This window comes from Squalius cephalus (genome assembly GCF_949319135.1).
Source record: "Squalius cephalus genome assembly, chromosome: 17".
In the NCBI taxonomy this organism is placed as follows: domain Eukaryota; kingdom Metazoa; phylum Chordata; class Actinopteri; order Cypriniformes; family Leuciscidae; genus Squalius; species Squalius cephalus.
The window spans coordinates 5,853,546-5,879,236 of record NC_137138.1 but is presented as its reverse complement, the minus strand read 5'-3'; the positions used below and the strand labels follow the sequence as shown (position 1 = coordinate 5,879,236).

Genomic DNA, 25,691 nt, shown 5'->3' with positions numbered 1-25,691 from the left:
GGATGTTTGCTTGGTGGTTCCTAGTTTATTATAGATGGTTGCTATGATTTTCCGCCTTTTTTGATGAAAAAATGCGTTTTTGTCTGTGCATAAGTTGCTCCCATTATGTTGAATTTAAAAATAATGGTTCTTTATTGGCATCTATGGTTCCATGAAGAACCTTTAACATCCATGGATTCTTTCCATTCCACAAAAGGTTCTTAATGGTGAAAAAAAGGTTCTTTAGTTTTTTTTTAAATGTTCTTCACACTAAGAAAACGGTTCACCGAGGGTTCTTCTGTGGCATCACTGTGAAAACCCCCTTTTAACCTTTATTTTTAAGAATGTGAGGTTGCTTACTGGTCTGATGGTTCATAAAGCTCAGATGTTCAGTGCAAATCTATGGTTTTTTTTTTTTCCTTTCAAGTTTATGACCCGGAGTATGAGCAATAATAACAGTGATAATTGCCTTAGCAAGTGGCTCTAATTAATGCATGAATCATACTAGGACCATTTAGTGAGAGGATGTCCTAGTTAAGTGTTCCTGTAATGATCTTTGATGACACAGGCTCATTGATAAAGCAAATAATCTTCATGCGAAGTGGTGAAACTCTGACAGTCTATAGTCATACTAGATTACATACTCTTTCTATAGCAAAGAAGAAAGGAAAAGAGAGATTTTATCTGTTGTGTTGCTTGCGCACACTCATTCAGTGGGGGTCAAACCCTGAACATCCTGTTGTTGTGATGATCCCGTCAATAAACAGGAAGAGCAGAAATATTTTTTTATCCCAGAAATATCTCATCTGAACTTTGACGCCTTTCCTGTGATCCGAATCTCAGCCTTGGAAATTGTTTGTAAATCGTCAGTGTTTGTGAGTGCGTAAGCGTGTGGGGATTTCTCTGGCTTGTTGCATCTGAATTGAGGTCGGCATTGCTTGAACTTGTTAAAGTTCACATGAACTTCTGACATTTAGTGAGAGGATGTCCTAGTTAAGTGTTCCTGTAATGATCTTTGATGACACAGGCTCATTTATCAAGCAAATAATCTTCATGCGAAGTGGTGAAACTCTGACAGTCTATAGTCATACTAGATTACATACTCTTTCTATACTAGGAAACCTGACCTATTTGGGTGATGCCATATTAAAACCACTTATTTCAAGTATTTTTAGGTGTGGTCAGAGTTATGGAGGTGTTATGTATTAGCGAAGGCTTATGTACGCGCAGCAGTGTTGTTATTATCTAAAACAATTAAAAATCACTTTTGTTAATTGAAATTAAATGAATATTAGATTAAGAAATTCAGCTTGAAAAACTTAAACAAAAATGTAAAAATGTTGCCTTTGCAACTAACTGAAATAAAATAGGTTTAAGTTTAAGTGCTAAAATAACTAAAACTGAAATAAAAAATAGTCAAATAGAAATATATAAAAACAAAAACTTAAAGCTGATGACAAAATGACTAAAAACCTAAACTAAAATTAAAATATAAAAACTATAGCTAATTCAAAATATTAATGCATGCTATAATAATACTAAAATAACACTGTAGTCTTGTAAAACATCCATTCACCACGTCTTTGATGGTCATTCAGATGTACTGATTAGCGAAAACATTTTATTGAATGAAATAGTTTTTTTAAACATTATTTTGTCTTGTGTTGATTCTTCTAAAGGCAGGATTTCTCAAATCATTAGTGCACTCTGTCTTTCTAGAAGTCAAATGTTCCTGATTGTATCCTGATGATTGGAGAATGTCAACAGCTCATTGCTTCATGCTTTTCCACATTTTTGGGCTTGGTTTTCCTCGAGCTCAGTGCTTTAGAGATGTGAATGCAACTGCAAAACGTGTGTCATAACGCAATTCATAATGTAACAAGGTCCCTGTGTGTTTTGTATGTTTTTTTCGGTATTTGAACATCATAAAATGTTCTTTGACTCCTGAACATTCCACAACACCTGACATCAGTTCTGGAACTGTCGGAATGCTGGAGGGTGGGAGGATAATTGGAAGCATGGAATCAGAATTCCAGAGTTGTCATTTGAATCCTGGAATGCTGTATGACCTTGTATCTCTGGTTGTGGTTGGATTGGTGACAGCTTTTGGCTGGGCATTTTAATGATGGCGAATCTACTGTGTGGTGTGTTTTAAATGCATCATCTCTAGACGAGACGTGTGTGTGTGTGTGTGTGATGTTGTGCATAAGTTATTTGTAGAATGAAACACTGTGTGTGAGCAGGAGACAGATCGATGTGATGAACATACGGTTCTAAATTTGGCCTCGCACCAAAACCGTGTGAAACAGCTCGTGTCTGGAAGCATGACTTCAGCTTCTTTACCTTTTGTTGAGAAACTTCTGCATTATAATATTTCACTTAAACTCTCACTTCCATGTCATGTGTCTGGTTTGTTTCTAATGTGTGGGTTTGCATGCACGGTTTATGGTTTAGTGACGTGCTTTCCTGCGATCCTCTTCTCTGAACTGAATTTAAGCCCGTAACAAGAGTTCAAAATCAACTCACTAAAGCTCTGAGAGAAACACGATGGAACGGTTTTGTTGATGTAAGTGAAGTGAGCGACTTAAATCTAGTTAGTTAACACATTAGTAAGCTCACATGAACTAGCAATACGCAAAATATCTTTGACCGCATTGATTCATCTTTGTTAATGCTAGTCAATAAAAATACAATTCTTCATTGTTTGCTCATAATAGTTAACAGTGCATTAGCTAGTGTTAACAGACACATCTTTTGATTTTAAAAAATGTATTAGTAAATGTGGAAATGAGCATTTAAGATTAACGTCTGCTCTATTTTTCATTGTTCATTCATGTTTACTAATGTTAGCAAGTGAAAGCTTATTGTAAAGTGTTACTGATATATAATATCTGATGTTCACTGCTTGTGGCCACCAAAACACAACACGCGTGCAGCACGTTTGATTGAAATGTCTCGTGTTTGCAAAGGTGTGAACGGTAAGAACACAGCTCTGAGGGCCAGACGGAGAAAACGAAAGTTTGTTGTTTTGATTCACACTGAGGGGCAGGAAGTCTGCGGTGTGAAAACACACACACACACACACACACACACACACACACACACACACACACACACACACACACACACACACACTTGCACAGAAGGCCGTGGCAGCAGCAGATGGTAGACCAGCCCACTGGAATGGGGGGGTCTGTTGCCTGCAGTCACAAATGTGCTCAAGGGTCACAGGTCACCGCAGCATCTGTTCAGAGTCGAGTCTCACACACACTCCTGCTCTCGGACCTGTTGCCTCGACGGGCTGCAGATGACTTCTGCTGCTGCCTCGGGGGACAAAGAGAGAGACTGCGTTAATGCCTCAAGTAAACTCACACTCTCATCTGCGCCTGCAAGTGTTTGCGTTGGGATGTCTCTATTATTAAACTACTGCATGTGATTTGCAGTTGCATTGTGATTGTGGCTACCGATTAACATATTCACTAGATTTGTTGAGTAATTTATTTTCTACATTTATTTTTAAAATATTGATATTTTATATATATATATATATATATATATATATATATATATATATATATATATAATTTTAGTGCTATCAAATTGATTATATTTACAAACTTTTATGTTAGATGTGATTAATCGATTAGACCACACTAATACATTTATTTCTATTTGTTTCATTTTTTTTGTTTTTTAATTACACTGCAGTGCACTACATACAATATTGATATCTTTAAAAAGTTATGTAATATATTGTTACTACATTTATGTAGGTATATAACAATATATACATTTATTCAATTTTTGTTTCCATTTTTATTTATTTTTATTTTAAAGAGCAATAAATTCATTTTAATTTATTGAAATTCAATTCAATAAATTCATGCAATGTGCTACATTTTCAAAATAAATGTAATATAGGCTATTCTTGGCCAAATTTCAGTGTCAATATCTACAGTAATGTGTTTAATAAAGACAAAACGAATGAATGAAAGTGATAAATATGGATGAGAACAAATGTCAATCGAGATTCTGTGCAGATAAAAGTGAGATTTCCAATAGTTTGGGAGAGGCGGAGTTTTCTCTTCTCTTGGGAGCTGCCTTAGTGACCTTATGCCACTCGCCATGGCAACAGGCTTTGGGGGAGGGGCAGAGGACAGTGGGAGGGGCCTGCAGCACAGCTGCCCTTATTTATGCACACACCTGCTGCAGCACACACACACACACACTCGCATGATTAAAACACACTGTATTTACTAAATCTTTTACTTTTGAGTTCACATTTTGAAATGTACTATAGTGGCTGTTGAAGAAAGTGTTCAAATGTGTCATTTGTATGTGTCCATATGAGAGGGAGAGCATGTGACACTGTGTGTGTGTGTGTGTGTGTGTGTGTGTTCTTGTTGTTCCTGATCGCCCTGAGGAATTCAGATGAGTTAGAACAGTGTCTTTCTTTCACACACTGTTTATACACACACACACAAACGTTTACTCAGCCAACTAAATAAAAACATATCATAGATTTCTGCTGTTTTTGTATAAATAACCCTGACCTGAAGCCTAAAAGAAAACATTTGTTTGTATAAATAAATAAATATAAACAAATTAAAATAATGCATATAAATATGAATAAATAAATTAATATAAATGCATATATAAATATAAATACATTAATAAATAAATATTAATATAAATTAATAGATATCAAAATAAATTAAACCTAACCATAATCCTAACAACACTTTTGCATTTCTAGAATTCAAAGACTAAAGTATTTATAAATAATAACTGTTCACTTGGAGGCTTTGTCATATTTAGCTGCCTGTTATTCTCAAAGTATTAAGTAATAATAATATAAACTTGTGTGCATTGTGTTTCTTTAGGTGTCCTGCAGACTTCGTCGGCCCCAAATGTCAGTTCCCGAACCCGTGCAGCCCGTCGCCGTGCCGTAACGGAGGCGTTTGCCGTGCGCGGACGCAGGGGAATGACGTGGAGGTGACCTGCGACTGCGTCTTAGGATACAGCGATCCGCTCTGTCTGACACCTGTCAATCATGCCTGTATGAGCTCCCCGTGCCGTAACGGAGGCACCTGCTCTCTGCTCACGCTCGACACCTTTACCTGCCGCTGCCCACCTGGATGGTCAGGTGTGACCATCACACACTTACATCACCCAGACTAGATGCTCTTCCTTGTGAGTTGGAAGATAAGTTAACCTCTGCTTTTTCTTTTATGTGCATAGGTAAAACGTGCCAACAGGCCGACCCGTGTGCGTCGAACCCCTGTGCCAACGGTGGTAAATGTTTGGCGTTCGACTCGCACTACATCTGCAACTGCACTCCTAACTTCCACGGCCAGACGTGCCGGCAAGACGTGAACGAGTGCGCTCTCTCTTCCTCCCCCTGTCGTAACGGAGGCACCTGTATAAACGAGGTGGGCTCGTTCCTCTGCCGGTGCCCACCTGAGTACGCTGGCACACACTGCGAGCGCCTGTACCACCCGTGCCACCCCTCGCCTTGCAGGAATGGAGGGACCTGCTTACAGACCAGCGACACCTCCTATGCCTGCACTTGTCTGTCAGGTAAGTGTGCGTATTTGTGTGTCAAGTTTGCCATCTTTTTTGGGGGGGTTGGGTTAACAAACAAACAAACAAACAAATAAATAAAAAAATAAAAAATATATAAATATGTATTTAAACATATACGTTTAAATACATGTGTTTATCATAAAAATATATTTAGCTAATGCAAAATATGTATATATGTGTGTGTATACACTCACCTAAAGGATTATTAGGAACACCTGTTCAATTTCTCATTAATGCAATTATCTAATCAACCAATCACATGGCAGTTGCTTCAATGCATTTAGGGGTGTGGTCCTGGTCAAGACAATCTCCTGAACTCCAAACTGAATGTCAGAATGGGAAAGAAAGGTGATTTAAGCAATTTTGAGTGTGGCATGGTTGTTGGTGCCAGACGGGCCGGTCTGAGTATTTCACAATCTGCTCAGTTACTGGGATTTTCACACACAACCATTTCTAGGGTTTATAAAGAATGGTGTGAAAAGGGAAAAACATCCAGTATGCGGCAGTCCTGTGGGCGAAAATGCCTTGTTGATGCTAGAGGTCAGAGGAGAATGGGCCGACTGATTCAAGCTGATAGAAGAGCAACTTTGACTGAAATAACCACTCGTTACAACCGAGGTATGCAGCAAAGCATTTGTGAAGCCACAACACGCACAACCTTGAGGCGGATGGGCTACAACAGCAGAAGACCCCACCGGGTACCACTCATCTCCACTACAAATAGGAAAAAGAGGCTACAATTTGCACGAGCTCACCAAAATTGGACAGTTGAAGACTGGAAAAATGTTGCCTGGTCTGATGAGTCTCGATTTCTGTTGAGACATTCAGATGGTAGAGTCAGAATTTGGTGTAAACAGAATGAGAACATGGACCCATCATGCCTTGTTACCACTGTGCAGGCTGGTGGTGGTGGTGTAATGGTGTGGGGGATGTTTTCTTGGCACACTTTAGGCCCCTTAGTGCCAATTGGGCATCGTTTAAATGCCATGGCCTACCTGAGCATTGTTTCTGACCATGTCCATCCCTTTATGACCACCATGTACCCATCCTCTGATGGCTACTTCCAGCAGGATAATGCACCATGTCACAAAGCTCGAATCATTTCAAATTGGTTTCTTGAACATGACAATGAGTTCACTGTACTAAAATGGCCCCCACAGTCACCAGATCTCAACCCAATAGAGCATCTTTGGGATGTGGTGGAACGGGAGCTTCGTGCCCTGGATGTGCATCCCACAAATCTCCGTCAACTGCAAGATGCTATCCTATCAATATGGGCCAACATTTCTAAAGAATGCTTTCAGCACCTTGTTGAATCAATGCCAAGTAGAATTAAGGCAGTTCTGAAGGCGAAAGGGGGTCAAACACAGTATTAGTATGGTGTTCCTAATAATCCTTTAGGTGAGTGTATATATGTATATATGTAATATATGTAATAAATACATAGTTGCATTTCATTTTCATTCTACAAAAGTTTAATAGTTTTAAAACCATATATAAATACAATAAAACAATATAAACAATAATAATAGTTTTGAAAACAATAGCTTTTGTGCTCAGTTACTCATTACCAGCATGCCAGTCTTGCATGGAATGCGGTGCTTTTTTGTTGTAGTTTATATTTAATCCCAATGAGTGACCAAGATGACTCAGTTACTCACTCAAGCACATAAACACAATCTGTATACGGTCTCAGACTCTTTGATGTGTATTAAATGTGAATCATTTGTCTCTCGCAGGGTTCACGGGTCAAACGTGCGAGCATAACGTTGACGACTGCACCCAGCATGCCTGTGAGAATGGAGGCAGGTGTATAGACGGCGTCAATACGTACAACTGCCATTGCGACAAACACTGGACCGGTACTACTTTGTTATACTTTACAATAACAATAATAATACAATGAAAGAAATATTTCGCCTCACCTCGCATTTGACCTCTGACCCCTTCTTTCTTCAGGTCAGTACTGTACGGATGATGTAGACGAGTGTGAACTCTCGCCTAACGCTTGTCAGAACGGAGGAACGTGTCACAACACCATCGGCGGGTTCCACTGTGTGTGTGTGAACGGCTGGACGGGCGACGACTGCAGCGAGAACATCGACGACTGCGCCAGCGCAGCGTGTTCCCAAGGCGCCACATGCCACGATCGAGTCGCATCTTTCTTCTGCGAGTGTCCACATGGACGGACAGGTACGTTTGATTGTGCAACTTCCTTTTTTTTTTTTTTTGCCATCTTAATTTTACCCAACAGTGCTATTTTAGTATTATTTATATTCTTTTATAGTTAGAGCATTTGTCATGTTTCGGTATGAAACGGCTTCACAAACAGTCTTTTCAATGATACACTATCATTATTTATGTCTTACAAAAATTCTTATTATCACAGAAGTGCTGGGATTAAAGTTTACTGTTCAGATATTAACACTGATGTTTACGGTAGCCATCAAAATAGAGCAAATCACTGTTTGAATTTAAAGGGATAGTTCAGGATTTTAGACATGAATCTCTATAGCTTCCCCATAAGCAGTGTGGTGCATTGACCATGACTTACCCCCGACAGCGTCCTGTGAGCCGAGCTCCGGTCCAGTTTTGGTCAAGATGAAATTAGTCCGGCAAGTTTGCTGGGGTCACGGCAATAAAGCTTTTTTCTTCTCAAATCAATATGTGTTCAAAAGAGTGATATATTTGCAGCACAAAACCGCTGTCTATGGAGAGGTCAGACCTCGTAATGGCTTGGCACTATTTTCTTCCCCGTCATATCACTGCGCGCTGCCGCTACCTACAGCCAGCTGGGAGCCGCGCAGGCGCACACCACTTTTTCAGTTGTTCGGCAGTGTTTACAGCAGTGTTTACGTGCTCAGAACAGCTACACGAACGAGCTAACATAGCTACTCACCAAGAGCGATCAGTTTGTAATCCTTTTGGCTGTGTGTCGAAGTCAATGTTGTCATCGTCGCTGCTGTAGTCAGACATGTTATCGTTCTCTTTACGAGCTGTAAACAAAGTGACACGTGCGCGGCTCCCAGCTGGCTGTAGGTAGCGGCAGCGCGCAGTGATATGACGGGGAAGAAAATAGTGCCAAGCCATTACGAGGTCTGACCTCTCCATAGACAGCGGTTTTGTGCTGCAAATATATCACTCTTTTGAACACATATTGATTTGAGAAGAAAAAAGCTTTATTGCCGTGACCCCAGCAAACTTGCCGGACTAATTTCATCTTGACCAAAACTGGACCGGAGCTCGGCTCACAGGACGCTGTCGGGGGTAAGCCATGGTCAATGCACCACACTGCTTATGGGGAAGCTATAGAGATTCATGTCTAAAATTCCCGAACTATCCCTTTAACATGCCACTTGAAATACCAATTGTGTTGATTACAATATGTGACTGTGAAAAATGTATTTGTTATTGAATCATTCATTCAAGGGATTCATTCAAAAACACTGATTCATTCAATAATGAAACAACTGAAGTATTTAGGAGTGAGTCATTGAATCATTCATTCAAGAGATTCATTCAAAAACACTGATTCATTCAATAATGAAACAACTGAAGTATTTAGGAGTGAGTCAGTAAATCATTCATTCAAGAGATTCGTTCAAAAAAGCTGATTCATTTAGTAATGAAACAAGTGAAGTATTTAGGAGTGAGTCATTGAATCATTCATTCAAGAGATTCATTCAAAAACACTGATTCATTCAATAATGAAACAAGTGAAGTATTTAGGAGTGAGTCATTGAATCATTCATTCAAGAGATTTGTTCAAAAAAGCTGATTCATTTAGTTATGAAACAAGTGAAGTATTTAGGAGTGAGTCATTGAATCATTCATCCAAACACATTTTTTTTTCAATATTCATTCAAATTAATTAAACATTTTTTAAATAGACTGCAGCAGTTAATATGTAAGAACCTTTAGTAATGTACATGTTATTTTATTTAGTTGTCTGTTCAGAATCGTGAGCTCTATTTGAAACAAAAAAAAAAATCGTGATTCTCAATTTATCTAGAATAGTGCAGCTCTAATTATAGTATTTATTAGTATGTTGAATTAGCTTTTATTTGTTATACTGTTATAGAATTTATTTCATTATTCTAGTATTTATTATATTAAGTTTTCAGATTTAAGTTTTCTATTTCTATTTCATTTTATTTTATTTCAGTGACCAAAAATCTTTAACAGTTAATAATCTTAAACATCTTTAATAGTTTTAGCTAACAATAGCAGCACTGTTACCCACAGGTCTTCTGTGTCACCTTGATGATGCCTGCATCAGTAACCCGTGTCAGAAGGGCTCAAACTGTGACACGAACCCGGTGAGTGGAAAAGCCATCTGCACGTGTCCGCCCGGCTACACGGGATCAGCCTGCAACCAAGACATTGACGAGTGCTCGCTCGGTAAGAATCGCAAATGATTGGTTAGAAAGAATTTGAAATGCTGTATGATTTTTGCATTACAATAATGTTTGATTGATGCATTTCAGGTGCAAACCCATGCGAGCATGGCGGACGGTGTCTCAACACCAAAGGCTCCTTCCAGTGCAAGTGTCTCCAAGGCTATGAAGGCCCGCGCTGTGAAATGGACGTCAATGAGTGCAAGTCAAACCCCTGCCAGAACGACGCCACCTGCCTCGACCAAATCGGTGGATTCCACTGTATCTGCATGCCAGGTATGGGTCTTTTACCATTTACCTGTATCAAAAGCACATCACCGCTGTTGTCTGACTGATTGTTTTGATGTATAGGTTACGAGGGTGTGTTTTGTCAAATAAACACCGACGATTGTGCATCACAGCCTTGCCTCAATAACGGAAAATGCATCGACAAGATCAACTCGTTCCACTGCGACTGCCCCAAAGGTAACTTCACAATTTTTAAGAGATCTGATCATAAGAATTAGCCACGGTTAGGTCTTTTTATAAATGTGAATTGTAGTTGAGCAATCAAAATAAACAAGGCATGTATTTATTTCTCTCCAGGGTTCTCTGGGAACTTATGTCAGGTGGATGTGGATGAGTGCGCCAGCACACCGTGTAAAAACGGCGCTAAGTGCACAGACGGACCAAATAAATACACCTGCGAATGCACTCCAGGTACACCTTTTCCAAGTCTTATTCTGTATATTGTAGCAATTGTTTCTCCCATTTGTAATGTGAGATTTGATGTTTTCACCAAAAACTTTGCATTAAAATATTTCACCTTTTTCTGACCCTTTAGAATTAAAGTCAGTTTTTTTTGCATTTGCATCTTATGATTTACATACTGTATGCAAATTACCTGTATTATGATTGGCTAACCTCTTCGAATAGGAAATGAGTCACTGCCAACATTATAAATATGGAACGATGGTTGTGATGTTTTCTTGCAACATCTTAGAATTAGACAGTCTTTTTTTGTAACTGTTGATGCGTTCGAAATCGAATACTTCCTTACTATATAGTTTGCGAAAAACTGTACGCCAACAGAATGTCCGAATACATGGTATTCGAAAAACAGTTGGTAAAACGTAGCGGGATGATCTACGGCTTCTGCTGAGATTCTTAAGGATGCATTTGATAGACACTTTACTATCCCATGAGGCCTCGGGAGAGGAGTTGTGAATAGCAGTGAAGCGACGCAACTGAATCCGTAGGTCACATGACTGTGACATAATGGCGGATGTAGTGCATCCAAATTTCATTCATACTACACATGCATACTATATAGAACATACTTTTTTTTAAAGGTCATGAAGTTTCAAACCAAATGTAATACCTACTATATAGTATATGATTTCGGACGCAACATATTAAAAAAATTCCATATGCAAATTACCTGTGTTATGATTGGCTGTCCTCTTAGAATAGGAAATGAGTTTCACTGGCAACATTCTAAATACAGAATGTTGGTTTTCTGCAGGTTTTGCTGGCGCTCACTGTGAGTTGGACATCGACGAGTGTTTGTCGAGCCCTTGTCATTACGGCGTGTGTAGGGATGGCGTGGCCTCTTTCACCTGTGATTGTCGCCCTGGATACACCGGCCGCCTGTGTGAGACCAACATAAATGAGTGCTTAAGCCAACCGTGCCGAAATGGAGGCACCTGTCAGGATCGAGAGAACTCGTACACCTGTACCTGCCCTAAAGGAACCACAGGTAACGCATGCACACATATAAAAACCCTTGCGAAGTATGACGGTGAGTACATGATGACACAGTTATCATGTCGTGATTGTGACCGCAGGTGTGAATTGCGAGATAAACATCGACGACTGCAAGAGTAAACCATGTGACTATGGAAAGTGCATCGACAAGATCAACGGCTACGAGTGTGTGTGTGAACCCGGATACACAGGTGAGTCAGTGCAGCATCTGTGTATGTGTGTGAGAACAGGTGGCCAGCGAAGTGCAGAGCTTGTGTATCAGATAACAGATATGACTTAGGACAGAGACTGCCTTTCCCAACTGGGACACACACAGGTGTGCTTTACATTAATGCTTCGGCCTGACTGATCACAAGAGTGACCCTTTTTATGTTGTATTTAAGGAGAACGGTACAATAGGCTTTGCAAAACCGTGAATATAGTCACGGCTAAAGGGCGGCCAACATACAAACATTAAGGACACAATCACATTTTTTTCATTAAAATATTCCACCTTATTTCTGACCCTTAGAATTAAACAGCCTCTTTGTATCTTAAGAATTCAATATGTAAATTTCCTGTATTATGATTGGATAACTTCTTCAGATAGGAAATAAGACATTGCCAACCTTCAAAAAACTTTCATTTATTTTATTTAGGGCTGATGTTGCCCACAATCTTTTCTTTTTTTTTTCTCGTAAAAAGTTTTCCAACCTCAATTTAACAACTTTTTCTTCTATAAAACAGCATTGAGTGCAAAGCTGTAACAGTTTTAAATGCATGAATCTAAAAGTTAAAAAAGACTTTTAAAGTAATTAATTTAGCTAGATGCTAATACTTACATGCAAATAGCATACGGAGGAAACAAAAACACTTTTTTTTAATGTTGTTGTAGTATGTCCCAATACTGTCAAACATAATAAGAACATTAAGGACGCAAATTGTCATTGCAACTTTATTTTATTAAGGGCTGATATTGCCTACAATCCTTTGTTCCATATAAGGAGAGGACCGTTTACTATTCAACCTCAATTTTACTACTTTTTACTACTAAAATAGCTCTGAATGCTAAGCTAAAAAAGCATTATCTCCCATTTCGTGCTGCTTTTTTTGTATATGGATTATAAAGCATGGCCTCAAAGGCCTTATTGTTTGCTACATAATAAAAATGAATTAAAACAATCCCTGAAATGTAAACCAAGGTTAATGGTTAGCAGTCTATGTGTGTTGCGCAGTAGCTAGGTGAACAGGTGTCCTTTAGCATCACTGAAGAATTTGAGCAGTGCTATATGTATTATAGCAAGTATTACACTCAGTATAGTGTGTTTGTGAGAGAGAAACTGCAATAAAGTCCCATTGTTGTTAGAGAATCAAACAGTTACCCATTACCCTACAGAGGAGGGTTGTGTGTGTGTGTGTTGACGGGGTAATTGTTGTTCGGCCGTGTGTGAAATAGGGTCTGTCCTTTTGTATCTGCGAACAACCCTCTGTAGGACCTGCCCTCCCCCCAGCGAGTGTGTGAGGGGTGTGTGAGCGGGTCTGAAAGACGGAAAGAAAGGAGGAATGAAAGAGCACAAGAGGGTGGAGGAAATCCTTTGTGCATTTGGAGCAGGGCTGGAGATTTGGGATGGGGCCCACACACACACACACACACACACACACACACACACACATACACACACACAAAGGCAGACAAAAAACAAGAGGTCAACACACATATGAGTCCCGAGGAAAATTCCTTTACTACTGAGTGTGGTTTTGTTTTTACATTCGTTTTAACTTATTGATAGTTTTAAGGTTCAAACTTTTGGATAGATCACTGTAAGACTCTTTGGAGGGCATCATCTGATATATAAGATGGTCAATTAGGAAAATGATTGACAGGCTTTCTCCACACATATGAATGCCATTTAAGTTGTTTATTATCATGAAGATAATGTGATGTTTATTATCATGAAGATAATGTGATATTCACCTTAGAAACTACTTGATATCAATTGAACCTCCTTTACAGTCTTAAATTAGGTCAAACTTGGTTGTTTTTCAAGTTTCCTCAATTTCTGTTTCAGTTCTGCTGATGTAACTAGGGCCACTTGTGTATTTTGCTATATTTTGGGAAGCAATGACAGTAAAACATTACAAAATATTTAAAACAAATATATATGATTCAGTCTGTTTTCAAAATTGATAATAATAATAATGAGAAATGTTTCTTGAGCTGCAAATCAGCATATTAGAATGATTACTGAGGGATCATGTGACACTGAAGACTGGAGTAATGATGCTGAAAATTCAGCTTTGATCACAGGAATAAATTATATTTAAAAAAATTTACAATAGGCAAGGCAAGTTTATTTATATAGCACATTTCATACACTATGGCAATTCAAAGTGCTTTACATAGAAAGGAATAAAAAATAATCACAAAATAAAAGCAAGGAAAATTAAAACAGTTATTCAAAATGCTTTACATAGAAAGGAATTAAAATTACACACTATGGCAATTCAAAGTGCTTTACATAGAAAATAAGCACAAAATAAAAGCAAGGGAAATTAAAACAGTTAAAAAAGGAATGAATTAGAGTAAAATGAATTAAAGTAGTAAAAAGATGATACATAGAATAAACTTCTCATCTGGCAAAACACCGGTGTATCTTATTTTGCATATTTCAATTTCCCCAATTAAGTGGTTTGTTTCTCTCTTACCCAATTCTCAGTGCCATTTGAGTTCAGTTTAGAATCAGAAGGAAGAATACAGTGCAGTCAGTCGGATGTACAGTGGATACCCTGAGATTTTCCCATGATGGTTAGTCGTGATATAAACAGTTAGAATACAAAATAGTTATTTTAAATGGTAACTAGAAAAAAAGTTTGTTGAGACAAACTTTAAGTTGGCTTGAGAAAGCCGGACCAGAGAGTTTGAAGAAGATTAATGTAGTTTGAAGTTTAAAGTCGTTTAAAGTTTGATAGATAGATTAGTTCGAAATAATAAGTTAGAAAGAAAGAAAAAGATTAGTTAGAAAGAAAAAGAAAGATTAGTTAGAAAGATAGATAAATAATAGATAGATTAGTTTCAATGAAAGAAAGATCAGTTAGAAAGAATAAAAGAAAGATAGATTAGATATACTAGTTAGAAAGAAAGAAATATTAGTTAGAAAGATAGATAGATTAGTTAGAAAGAAAGAAAGATTAGTTAGAAAGAAAGAAAGATTAGTTAGAAAGAAAGAAAGATTAGTTAGAAAGAAAGAAAGAAAGATTAGTTAGAAAGAAAGAAAGATTAGTTAGAAAGAAAGATAAATTAGTTAAAAAGAAAGATAGATAGATTAGTAAGAAAGAAGGATAGATGGATTTTTTCCATGATGGTTAGTCGTGATATATACAGTTAAATACAAAATAGTTATTTTAAATGGTAATAATATTTCACAATATTCCACTCATGCCCACTTTTTACGACCAAATCAAGCCCATTCTGTATTATTTCACACTGAAAGTTCAGTTTTGCTATTAAAAGCAAATTGCATTTTTCTGTTGTCTTACACACTATTTTAATACATTTGTTTTTCCTCACAGGCTCAATGTGTAACATCAACATTGACGACTGCGCGATAAACCCCTGTCATAACGGTGGCACCTGCATCGACGGGGTCAACACCTTCACCTGCCTCTGTCCGGAGGGTTTTCGAGACGCCACCTGCCTCTCTCAGCACAACGAGTGCTCCAGCAACCCCTGTATTCACGGCAACTGCCTGGACCAGATCAACAGCTACAGATGCATGTGCGAGGCCGGCTGGACGGGACGCAACTGCGACATCAACATCAACGAGTGTTTGTCCAACCCGTGTGTGAATGGAGGCACCTGTAAGGACATGACCAGCGGCTACGTGTGCACTTGCAGAGCTGGCTTCAGTGGTAAGACGCGGTGTACCGATTCACATGCTATTCTTCCTAAATAGTATACAAATGCATTAGAACTACTCTGGCATAATATCAAAGTGTGCATGCTTTTTTGGGCTGATATTGCACTCACTGTCCTGCATTGAGTAAGAGTAAGAGATGTGACCGTTCAGCTTTTTTTCTACTAACAATGGTATTGAATGCAACGTCAAAATAGCAGTTTTTAGATGTTTGAACCTAAAAGTTTAGTAAGAAATCTTCAGATGATTCATTTAGCTAGCTAAGCTGATGCTTGCGTGTAATCGCCAACTGAGGGTTTGTGCAATTTTACGCAAGTTTTATAATATTGTATGTTTGATTTTGCTGCCATGTCAAAATAAAATTTAATTTAATGAATCTAAATAAATCTTTGTAGTCTAAAATGTCAAAAATAATACAATTAAAATAAAAGTAATATTATTTTATATAATAGAATAGAATAGAATAGAATTTAAATAAAATAAAAGTCTAAATTCACTCAAAAGTATGCAATTGCCTTCTTTTATACATTTGCTGCTGTTTTGCATACAGGTATACAGTGTTTGATGACAAATCATATGCCAGTTTGGCCTGGATTGAATAATATTTTCAGTGGATTTTTGAAGTATGCATGCATGCTTTTCGGGCTTAATTTAAATAAATAAAATTAATAATAAATAAAAATGTTAAAATATTAAATTAAAAGTTATATTTTATTATATTTTTCTTTTTATTATATTCTATCTATCTATCTATCTATCTATCTATCTATCTATCTATCTATCTATCTATCTATCTATCTATCTATCTCTCTTTCTCTCTGTCTCTCTGTCAGTCGTTCAGTCTGTCTACAATTTTTTCTGCTATGTAAGAGAGATCATTTTTCTACTAAAAATGCACAGTTTTACTACATTAAATGCAAAATCCGAAAAAGCAATTATTAAAAGTATTAAGTATAAGGAATTTAAGCTAATTATATTACACAACTGTATAACCTAGAATTTAAAAAGAAATAACATTGTAACACCACACACTCAAAAGCATATATTTTCAGACTTTTGTACTTTTATTTCTGCACTTTGAGTGTATAATGATTCAACGGGGTGTTTTCTTGCGTTTAGGTCCCAACTGCCAGACTAACATTAACGAGTGTGCATCCAACCCCTGCCTGAACCAGGGCTCCTGTATCGACGATGTGGCCGGATTCAAGTGCAACTGCATGTTGCCGTACACAGGTACAAACACACACACACACACAAACTTGTGCTCTGCTGAACTATTTGCCACCCAACACCCATTGTGCAGCTGTTTTTTTTTTTTATTATGAAACAGCAAACTTTGCAGAGGTGTGCATAAAACTATCTGGGTATGTGAAATAACACCACTGTGTCGAGGGTGGCTACTCAAATAGGTCTATTTCCTGTTTGGCCTCTTCCTGTTTCCTGTTGAGGCAAAGAATTGACAATAGAAGGAAACTCCAAGTGACTTCCTGCTATGGCTGGTCACAGTGGAAACTGATAAGGAAGTGCCTGCAGGAACTGAGCTGGAAAAATGAGGCAATAGAAGAGCGAGACTGAAAAAACAAAGAAAGATTAACTTCTGTGCTGAATCTACAGGCTTTTCCCTTATTTTCTGCACTTATTTCTGAGAGGAAAACCTGCAAAATTCTGCAAGATTAGTTTAAACATGGTCAAATGTTTACCACACTTTTATTGGTAGCAGGACACATATTCAAATTAGCTAAAATATTTAATAATTGAACATTCAAGGAGTGTACAATGAGCCTTTTACTGTATCGTTCCCATATTTTTATTGTTATTGATACTATTATAGTTTTTACTAATTTTTTTTTATTTTTTTTTTTTATATATATATAAAAAAAGTCTATATAGTTTTTATTAATTATTTTATTTTATTTCAATACTTCAGTTTAAACTAAACAAAACTGATTTGCCTTGGCAACTGAAATTAATTAGTTAACATTTTATTTAACAATGATAACCCTGACTTATATATCTTTTGCATCCATTTTGACACTTTCCCAATGTGTGTTTCAGGCGAGGTGTGTGAGAACATTTTGGCTCCCTGTGCGCAGCGTCCTTGTAAGAACGGAGGCATGTGTCGCGAATCGGAGGATTTTCTTAGTTTCTCCTGTGCTTGTCCTGCTGGATGGCAAGGTAAGAGTGTGTGCGAATTTGTCTGAGTTTCATGCTCTCTATATGATCATCATCATCATCACTACACTCTCGCTACACAGGTCAGACTTGTGAGGTGGACTTTAACGAGTGTGTGAGGAATCCTTGCACTAACGGAGGGGTGTGTGAGAACCTGAGTGGTGGATACCAGTGCCGCTGCAACCCCGGATTCACCGGAGATCTGTGCGAGAACGACATTGACGACTGCACGCCAAGTAAGACATGGACAAACCCAGACAGCATTGTTGGGCATCATAGTTTGTGGTGCCCTTTAATCCTGCCCATAAAAACAACTTGCTAGGTTTTAAAATGCCCATTGTTTGAAACTTTAAACACACTACAATGACATTCAAAACTATATGTGGTTTTGACACTTTGTTTTATGCTCTATTTAATGTCATTGCATCTCAGTATAATGTGCATGACAAAAACTGAACAATTTGTATTACTAAAGCAGTGCAAACAAAGCAAAATTATATTTAGGGGCATCATAGAACATTAGACGGTGTTTGTGATGCCCTATACTGCTGTCTATGCACGTATGCAGCTTGCTAGGCTTTAAAACATTCATTGTTTTAAAGGAAAGTCTTCATGATGTTTTATTTACATACATTTTGAATAATTTGTGGTAACTACTTGATAAACAAGTGTTATTAAAAGTTAAGATAAGCCTGAATACGGCAGTAATTGTAATTTACTCTCTCTCAGATCCGTGCAGTAACGGCGGTGTGTGTCAGGACCGTGTGAACGGCTTTATGTGTGTGTGTTTGGCTGGTTTCCGTGGGGAGCGCTGTGCAGAGGACATAGACGAGTGTGTGAGCGCCCCCTGCCGTAATGGAGGGAACTGCACCGACTGTGTCAACAGCTACACCTGCAGCTGCCCTGTAGGATTCAGCGGCATCAACTGTGAGATCAACACACCGGACTGCACTGAGAGGTAGACACACCTTATTCCACCATACTGCCAAAAGTTGAGACCTTTTTACATAAAAATCACATAAAGTCGATAAGAGATGATTCAGAGTGGACATTACTTGCTGAATTTTTAAATGAAAATGCATTATTGTGATTTTTCGTTTGCATACGAAATATGTGTTGTTTCTTCTATACAGCTCGTGTTTTAATGGTGGAACATGTGTGGATGGCATAAACTCGTTCTCATGCGTGTGTTTGCCGGGATTCACCGGGAATTACTGCCAGCATGACGTTAACGAGTGCGATTCCCGGCCGTGCCAAAACGGAGGCACCTGTCAGGACGGATACGGCACCTACAAATGCACCTGCCCACACGGATACACCGGAGTCAACTGCCAGGTACACAAACACGCTAATATACACGTATATGTATATGTGCATACACACATGCATACACGCATGCATAAACGCATACATACACACATACTTACACACACACACACACACACACACACACACACACACACAGTTATTTATATATATATATATATATATATATATATATATATATATATATATATTCACTATACACTATATACACTATATAGGTATATTTTCATGATATAGATATATTTCACACGTTTAATCTACTGATGTGTGTTTTAGAGTCTGGTGCGCTGGTGTGACTCCTCTCCCTGTAAGAACGGTGGCTCATGTTGGCAGCAGGGGGCGTCTTTTACCTGCCAGTGTGCCAGTGGCTGGACGGGCATCTACTGCGACGTGCCCAGTGTCAGCTGTGAGGTTGCTGCCAAGCAGCAAGGTAACAATCACGGCTAAATAGACTACTACTACTCTACTAAGCACTTAAAACTTAATAGGCTCAAAATAAAATATATTTTTATGTAAAAGAAATATATAAAATTTTAGATTAAATGTAATGCATAAAAAAGTAATGCATGTTACATTTTGATAACTTTTGCAAAATTTGTCATTTCTGACCCTGAATGAAAGAATGGAAAAAAATTAATTAAAAAAGTTAAACATTTTTAATGGTTTCTCTGCATGTCATGTGACTATTCACCAACATCAGAGAACCATGAACATGCAAATGTGTTGTTAAATTATTGCAATTGTTGAAATATAAACTTCAGGGGTACTTCAAGTAAATATTTTAGGAGTTCTGCTGATAGTAAGGTTTGGGAATCCTCGTTTAAAATTATATACAATTTTAGATAGTAAATTTAAAAATATTTCTTAGACCAAAATTATTACATTTTGACCACTTGGCAATATTTGTAATTTCTGAACTGGTTAGAATGTGCTTTTTTTTTTTTTTTTTTTTGCAATTTAAACAAGCAGCCAATTACTGTCCAAAAAACCCTTGTTTACCACATTAAAGTTGCACATATTAAACTAGCTGTCTCTCTCTTTCTCAGGAGTGTCTGTGGTTGTTCTGTGTCGTAATGCGGGTCAGTGTGTTGACGTGGGTAACACACACCTGTGCAGATGTCAGGCCGGATACACGGGCAGCTACTGTCAGGAGCAGGTGGATGAGTGCAAGCCGAACCCCTGCCAAAACGGGGCAACCTGCACCGACTACCTGGGCGGATACAGCTGTGAGGTACGAAAACATGCACGTGTACACTGACATGCACATCATTTATATGAGGTAGGTAGGTGGATAGATAGACAGATGGATGGATAGATGGATGGGTAGGTGGATAGACAGACACGTAAATAGATGGATGGATAGGTTGGTGGATAGATAGATTGACAGATAAATAGACAGATAGAGATAGACAGACACATAGATGGATAGACAGATAGACAGATAGATAGATAGACAGACAGATAGACAGACAGATAGATAGACAGATAGATAGACAGATAGATAGACAGATAGATAGATAGATAGACAGACAGACAGACAGACAGATAGATAGATAGATAGATAGATAGATAGATAGATAGATAGACAGACAGACAGATAGATAGATAGACAGATAGACAGACAGACAGACAGACAGACAGATAGACCGATAGATAGACAGACAGACAGATAGATAGATAGATAGATAGATAGATAGACAGACAGACAGACAGACAGACAGACAGACAGACAGACAGATAGACAGATAGATAATGTATTGACAGAAATTAAAATATGTTGTATAATGTGCATGTTAAACTAGCTGTCTTTTTCTCTGGAGTGTATGTGAGGTAAAAAAACACATACATGTGCGATGACATGCTCATCATTTATATGAGTCTAACGTCTGTTGCTCTCTTTCAGTGCGTTCCTGGATATCACGGGGTCAACTGCAGCAAGGAGATAAACGAGTGTCTGTCTCAACCCTGCCAGAACGGAGGAACCTGCATCGACCTCATAAACACATACAAATGTTCCTGCCCACGGGGAACGCAAGGTACGCACATACACACACTCACAGGCACTGGATCCATCGCTTGATATTTCAGTTGGTGAATTGTTTCGATTTGTTTTCTCTGCCCGTGTTTGCAGGTGTTCACTGTGAGATTGACGTCGATGACTGTTCCCCAGCCGTGGATCCGCTAACCGGCGAGTCGCGGTGTTTTAACGGTGGCCGGTGCGTGGATCGCATAGGCGGTTACGGCTGCGTGTGTCCGGCCGGTTTTGTAGGCGAGCGCTGCGAAGGAGACGTCAATGAGTGCCTGTCTGACCCCTGTGACCCCAACGGATCCTACAACTGCGTACAACTCACCAATGACTTCCGCTGCGAGTGCCGTACAGGATACACCGGTACGAACAGACATCTGACACACACCAGGGCATGAATGTCCACAAATGATCACATTTGCAGTGAAAATAAACGCATATATCATTGAAAATGACCAATATGAATACAGTAAACATTAGATAATTTAGTGTTGGTCTATCTCAAACACGACAAATTATTATACTGTTTTGTCTTAATGACAATTAAGCTTATTTCTCTCTCACATGTATATTACTATAATGCAATCATTGTAAAACAGTAATGGAAAGAAGAAAACCCAGTCCAGACACATTTATATATTTACACTGAGTATACCTATAATTGTGAACATTTTATTTGTTTCTTAGCACAAATTAAATTGTATAAATAATAAATTGTACTTCACAAATATGAGTTACAATTTAAAAATATTTATTTGTTTATTGCATTTTGAAGGTGAAGTATGACCCAGAGAATTTTGTGAACTTTGTTTTAATGTTTAGTTTTTTTAATTCTCAGGCAAGCGCTGTGAAACCGTGTTCAACGGTTGCAAGGACACGCCATGCAAAAATGGAGGAACATGCGCTGTAGCCAGCAACACCAAACACGGATACATCTGCAAGTGTCAGCCGGTGAGTACAAACCCGCATCTTGAAGTTATTCAGACTTTCTTAACACCACATAAACACCATTAGTGCTTGAGAGCTGATTAGAGAGATGAATATAACATGCACATTAACACACGTGCTAACCAGTGGTTCTCTCTCAGGGTTACTCTGGCTCCTCCTGCGAATATGACGCTCATTCCTGCGGCTCCCTGCGCTGCCGTAACGGTGCCACCTGCGTCTCCGGTCACCTGAGTCCTCGCTGTCTCTGTCCGCCGGGCTTCAGTGGGCACGAGTGCCAAACACGGATGGACTCGCCGTGCCTCACCAACCCCTGCTACAACGGGGGCACTTGCCAACCGATCAACGACGCTCCGTTCTTCCGCTGTTCCTGCCCCGCCAACTTCAACGGACTCCTTTGCCACATCCTCGACTACTCCTTCAATGGAGGGCAGGGCCGGGACATCGCCCCGCCCCCGGAGGATGGATGGACAATTAGATGTGAAGTCGCTCAGTGTGAAGGCAGGGGTGGAAATGCCATCTGCGATACGCAGTGTAACAACCACGAGTGTGGATGGGATGGCGGCGACTGCTCTCTGAATTTCGACGACCCGTGGCAGAACTGTAGCGCCGCCCTGCAGTGTTGGAGGTACTTCAACGACGGAAAATGCGATGAGCAGTGCGCCAATGCTGGCTGCCTATATGATGGATTCGACTGCCAAAGCCTGGAGGGGCAATGCAAGTAAGTAAAATTCATTTTTATTTTATTATGTTTTACATTTTTTTTTTAAGTAGTTTTTTTTTCTTTTTTTTTCACTGTTATTTGTTTAATTCTGATATCTATATAATATCTATATAATATATTATATACTAATATAATATATATCTGATATATATATATATATAATAAAAAAATTTTTTTTAAATTTATATAAATTGTACAATCTTTTATTACCTGTGGAAAACAGTGCATTCTAATGGAAGAATCCTAATTATATATATATATATATATATATATATATATATATATATATATATAATTAAAAAAATATATATAATTAAAAATATATATATAATTAAAAAAATATATATATATATATATAATTAAAAATATAATAATTTATATAAATTGTACAATCTTTTATTACCTGTGGAAAACAGTGCATTCTAATGGAAGAATCCTAATAAATGTAATGAAAATAATAATATATATAAAAAAATAAAATAAATCAAAAGTCAAAAATGCATACAAAGAAATCAAGCAAGTAACTGAAATTAATTTTATTTTTTATTTATTTTATAATTATTCATTTTATTTAGAAATTATTTAATTTTATTTTTGGCTGTTTTATTTAATTTTTTATTGCTTTATCATTAAGGACCAATTTTAGTATAAATTGTACAATCGTGTATTAACTGTGGAAAACTGTGTGTATTAACTGTGGAAAAAAATCCTAATAAATGTAATGATGATGATAATAATTAAAGAAAAATGCTAAAGTAAAAACTGCATACAGAGGAGATCAGTGGAAATGTGACATTAATTTGTAACTTCTCCCTCAACCTCGTCTTCAATCTCTCTCTCTCCAGTCCACTGTACGATCAGTACTGTAGGGATCACTATCTGGATGGTCACTGCGACCAGGGCTGTAATAACGCGGAGTGCGAATGGGATGGTCTTGACTGTGCCGATGACGTTCCTCAGAAACTCGCCGTGGGAAGTCTGGTACTAGTGGTCCACATCCCACCCGATGATCTTCGCAACCGTTCCTCGTCTTTCCTCCGAGAGCTGAGCGGACTTCTGCACACGAACGTGGTGTTCCGCCGGGATGCTAACGGAGAGCCGCTCATTTTCCCGTACTACGGCAACGAGCACGAGCTGAGCAAACACAAACGCTCTGATTGGACCGACCCAGCCCAGCTGCTGCAGCGAGCCAGGAGGAGCCTGACGTCATTCATGAAGCCCCGCCTACGACGAGAACTGGATCAAATGGAGATCAAAGGGTGAGTGTATTGAGTTTATGAAATCAAAATAATAAAAATGCAACTAACAATTTCTATGTTATGTTATATTATGTTATGTGTGCACCATTTTTAATGTGCTTTTAAACTTTGTGATTAAAATGTTTACATGTTTGTGTGTTGTAGGTCTATTGTCTATCTGGAAATTGACAACCGTCAGTGTTATCAGCAGTCTGACGAGTGTTTCCAGAGCGCGACAGATGTGGCGGCATTCCTCGGAGCGCTGGCCTCTAGCGGGAATCTCAATGTTCCTTACATCATCGAGGCCGTCACAAGTGAGTGTTAAAATACCACGTTATTTTACTATTATTTGTATACTATTATAGTATTTATCAAAATTAATTACCTTTTTTATTTTTACATCTTCAGTTTTTAGTTTTAGTAACTTTATGTGCTTTTGTCATTTTCATTTATTTACTTTAAAAATATATATATTTCCATTCAGGTTTAATTTATTTTTATTCCATTTATTTATTTGCCAAGTCATCATTTTTAATTTTCATTTCAAGTTTTTCATCCAATGTTTAATTTTAGCTTTTTATTTTATTTTTAGATACATTTTAATTTTAATCTTTATGTGAATTTGTCATTTTTATTAGTTTTTTATATGACTATTTATGTTTAATTTTATATCAGGTTTGGTTTTCCTAATTATAGGACTTCACCTTAAACAAAAATTAGAGATGTTGCTTGGCAACTTATTGTTTTTCATGTAATTTTTTCAGCTTTATTAAAAATTTTAGGTAACAACATTTAAACATACTGTGTGCATCTCAAACACCATTACATCATTAACTGTGTCTGTGCGCAGGTGAGGACGGGCCTTCAAAGACTGGGGAGATGTACCCCATGTTCCTGGTGCTTCTCGCTCTGGCGGTGTTGGCCCTGGCGGCGGTGGGCGTCGTGGTCTCCAGGAAGAGGAAGAGGGAACACGGACAGCTTTGGTTCCCAGAGGGATTTAAAGTCTCTGAACCCAAAAAGAAACGAAGGGAACCGGTCGGAGAAGATTCTGTCGGACTCAAGTGAGTGTGCGGCACTTTGGTTAAAGCGACAGTGTCATATTTAAATATTAGATGGAAAAACTTAAATGAAAATTTAAAATGTTGCCTTGGCCATTAACTGAAATAGGTTTAAGATGAAGTACTAAAATTGCTCAAATAAAAATAAAGCTGATTTGGAAATAATGACAAAATGACAAAAGCGCATAACAAAATCACTAAAATTAAAATGTAAACTGAAAATTAGTCTTAATTTCGTCAGCTATTTTTAAATTTAGTCCTGTGGGACTATTACTGTTAAGTCAACCTTTTCCGGTTTTTTCTTAGCCAAGTTTTAGTCGACTAAAACTAATTTTGGTCAATGAAAACGTTTCACATTTTTGTCATGCTGCATAATGGTTAAATTGCTAATCACGATTATTTTGCTAATAATTATATTTTTAGTAAAGATTTTGGTAAAGTTTTATTTATTTTAGTCTTATCTTTTTTTGTCAGCGATATTGCATATTGTTAATATAGTCAGTTATTGACTACATAGTTATTAATGACATTGATATCTCATCGTCTAGTCTTAGCAATGGAAAAAAGGTTGTTGATGAATATTTTTTATCATAGTTTTCGT

At 37.9% G+C, this 25,691-nt stretch overlaps 2 protein-coding genes across 2 annotated transcripts in view; both read left to right on the top strand.

Moving 5' to 3' along the window:
• The window catches only part of LOC307144944 (cholesterol 24-hydroxylase-like), an 82,996-nt gene that overhangs the window by 22,053 nt on the left and 35,252 nt on the right, over nucleotides 1–25,691 (top strand). The gene's annotated exons all lie outside the window — the stretch shown is intronic.
• notch1a (notch receptor 1a) overlaps nucleotides 1–25,691 on the top strand; it is a 35,416-nt gene that overhangs the window by 4,464 nt on the left and 5,261 nt on the right. Inside the window, exons 3-27 of the mRNA XM_079847690.1 lie at nucleotides 4,863–5,125; nucleotides 5,221–5,559; nucleotides 7,305–7,427; nucleotides 7,525–7,758; nucleotides 9,811–9,966; nucleotides 10,053–10,238; nucleotides 10,314–10,427; nucleotides 10,548–10,661; nucleotides 11,467–11,700; nucleotides 11,789–11,899; nucleotides 15,258–15,596; nucleotides 16,721–16,834; nucleotides 17,657–17,776; nucleotides 17,857–18,009; nucleotides 18,503–18,731; nucleotides 18,907–19,108; nucleotides 19,376–19,529; nucleotides 20,146–20,330; nucleotides 21,003–21,135; nucleotides 21,231–21,488; nucleotides 21,964–22,076; nucleotides 22,214–22,791; nucleotides 23,640–24,053; nucleotides 24,198–24,346; nucleotides 24,883–25,093. Coding sequence (XP_079703816.1) covers nucleotides 4,863–5,125; nucleotides 5,221–5,559; nucleotides 7,305–7,427; nucleotides 7,525–7,758; nucleotides 9,811–9,966; nucleotides 10,053–10,238; nucleotides 10,314–10,427; nucleotides 10,548–10,661; nucleotides 11,467–11,700; nucleotides 11,789–11,899; nucleotides 15,258–15,596; nucleotides 16,721–16,834; nucleotides 17,657–17,776; nucleotides 17,857–18,009; nucleotides 18,503–18,731; nucleotides 18,907–19,108; nucleotides 19,376–19,529; nucleotides 20,146–20,330; nucleotides 21,003–21,135; nucleotides 21,231–21,488; nucleotides 21,964–22,076; nucleotides 22,214–22,791; nucleotides 23,640–24,053; nucleotides 24,198–24,346; nucleotides 24,883–25,093 — 5,226 coding nt within the window. The remainder of the gene's footprint in view (nucleotides 1–4,862; nucleotides 5,126–5,220; nucleotides 5,560–7,304; nucleotides 7,428–7,524; nucleotides 7,759–9,810; nucleotides 9,967–10,052; nucleotides 10,239–10,313; nucleotides 10,428–10,547; nucleotides 10,662–11,466; nucleotides 11,701–11,788; nucleotides 11,900–15,257; nucleotides 15,597–16,720; nucleotides 16,835–17,656; nucleotides 17,777–17,856; nucleotides 18,010–18,502; nucleotides 18,732–18,906; nucleotides 19,109–19,375; nucleotides 19,530–20,145; nucleotides 20,331–21,002; nucleotides 21,136–21,230; nucleotides 21,489–21,963; nucleotides 22,077–22,213; nucleotides 22,792–23,639; nucleotides 24,054–24,197; nucleotides 24,347–24,882; nucleotides 25,094–25,691) is intronic.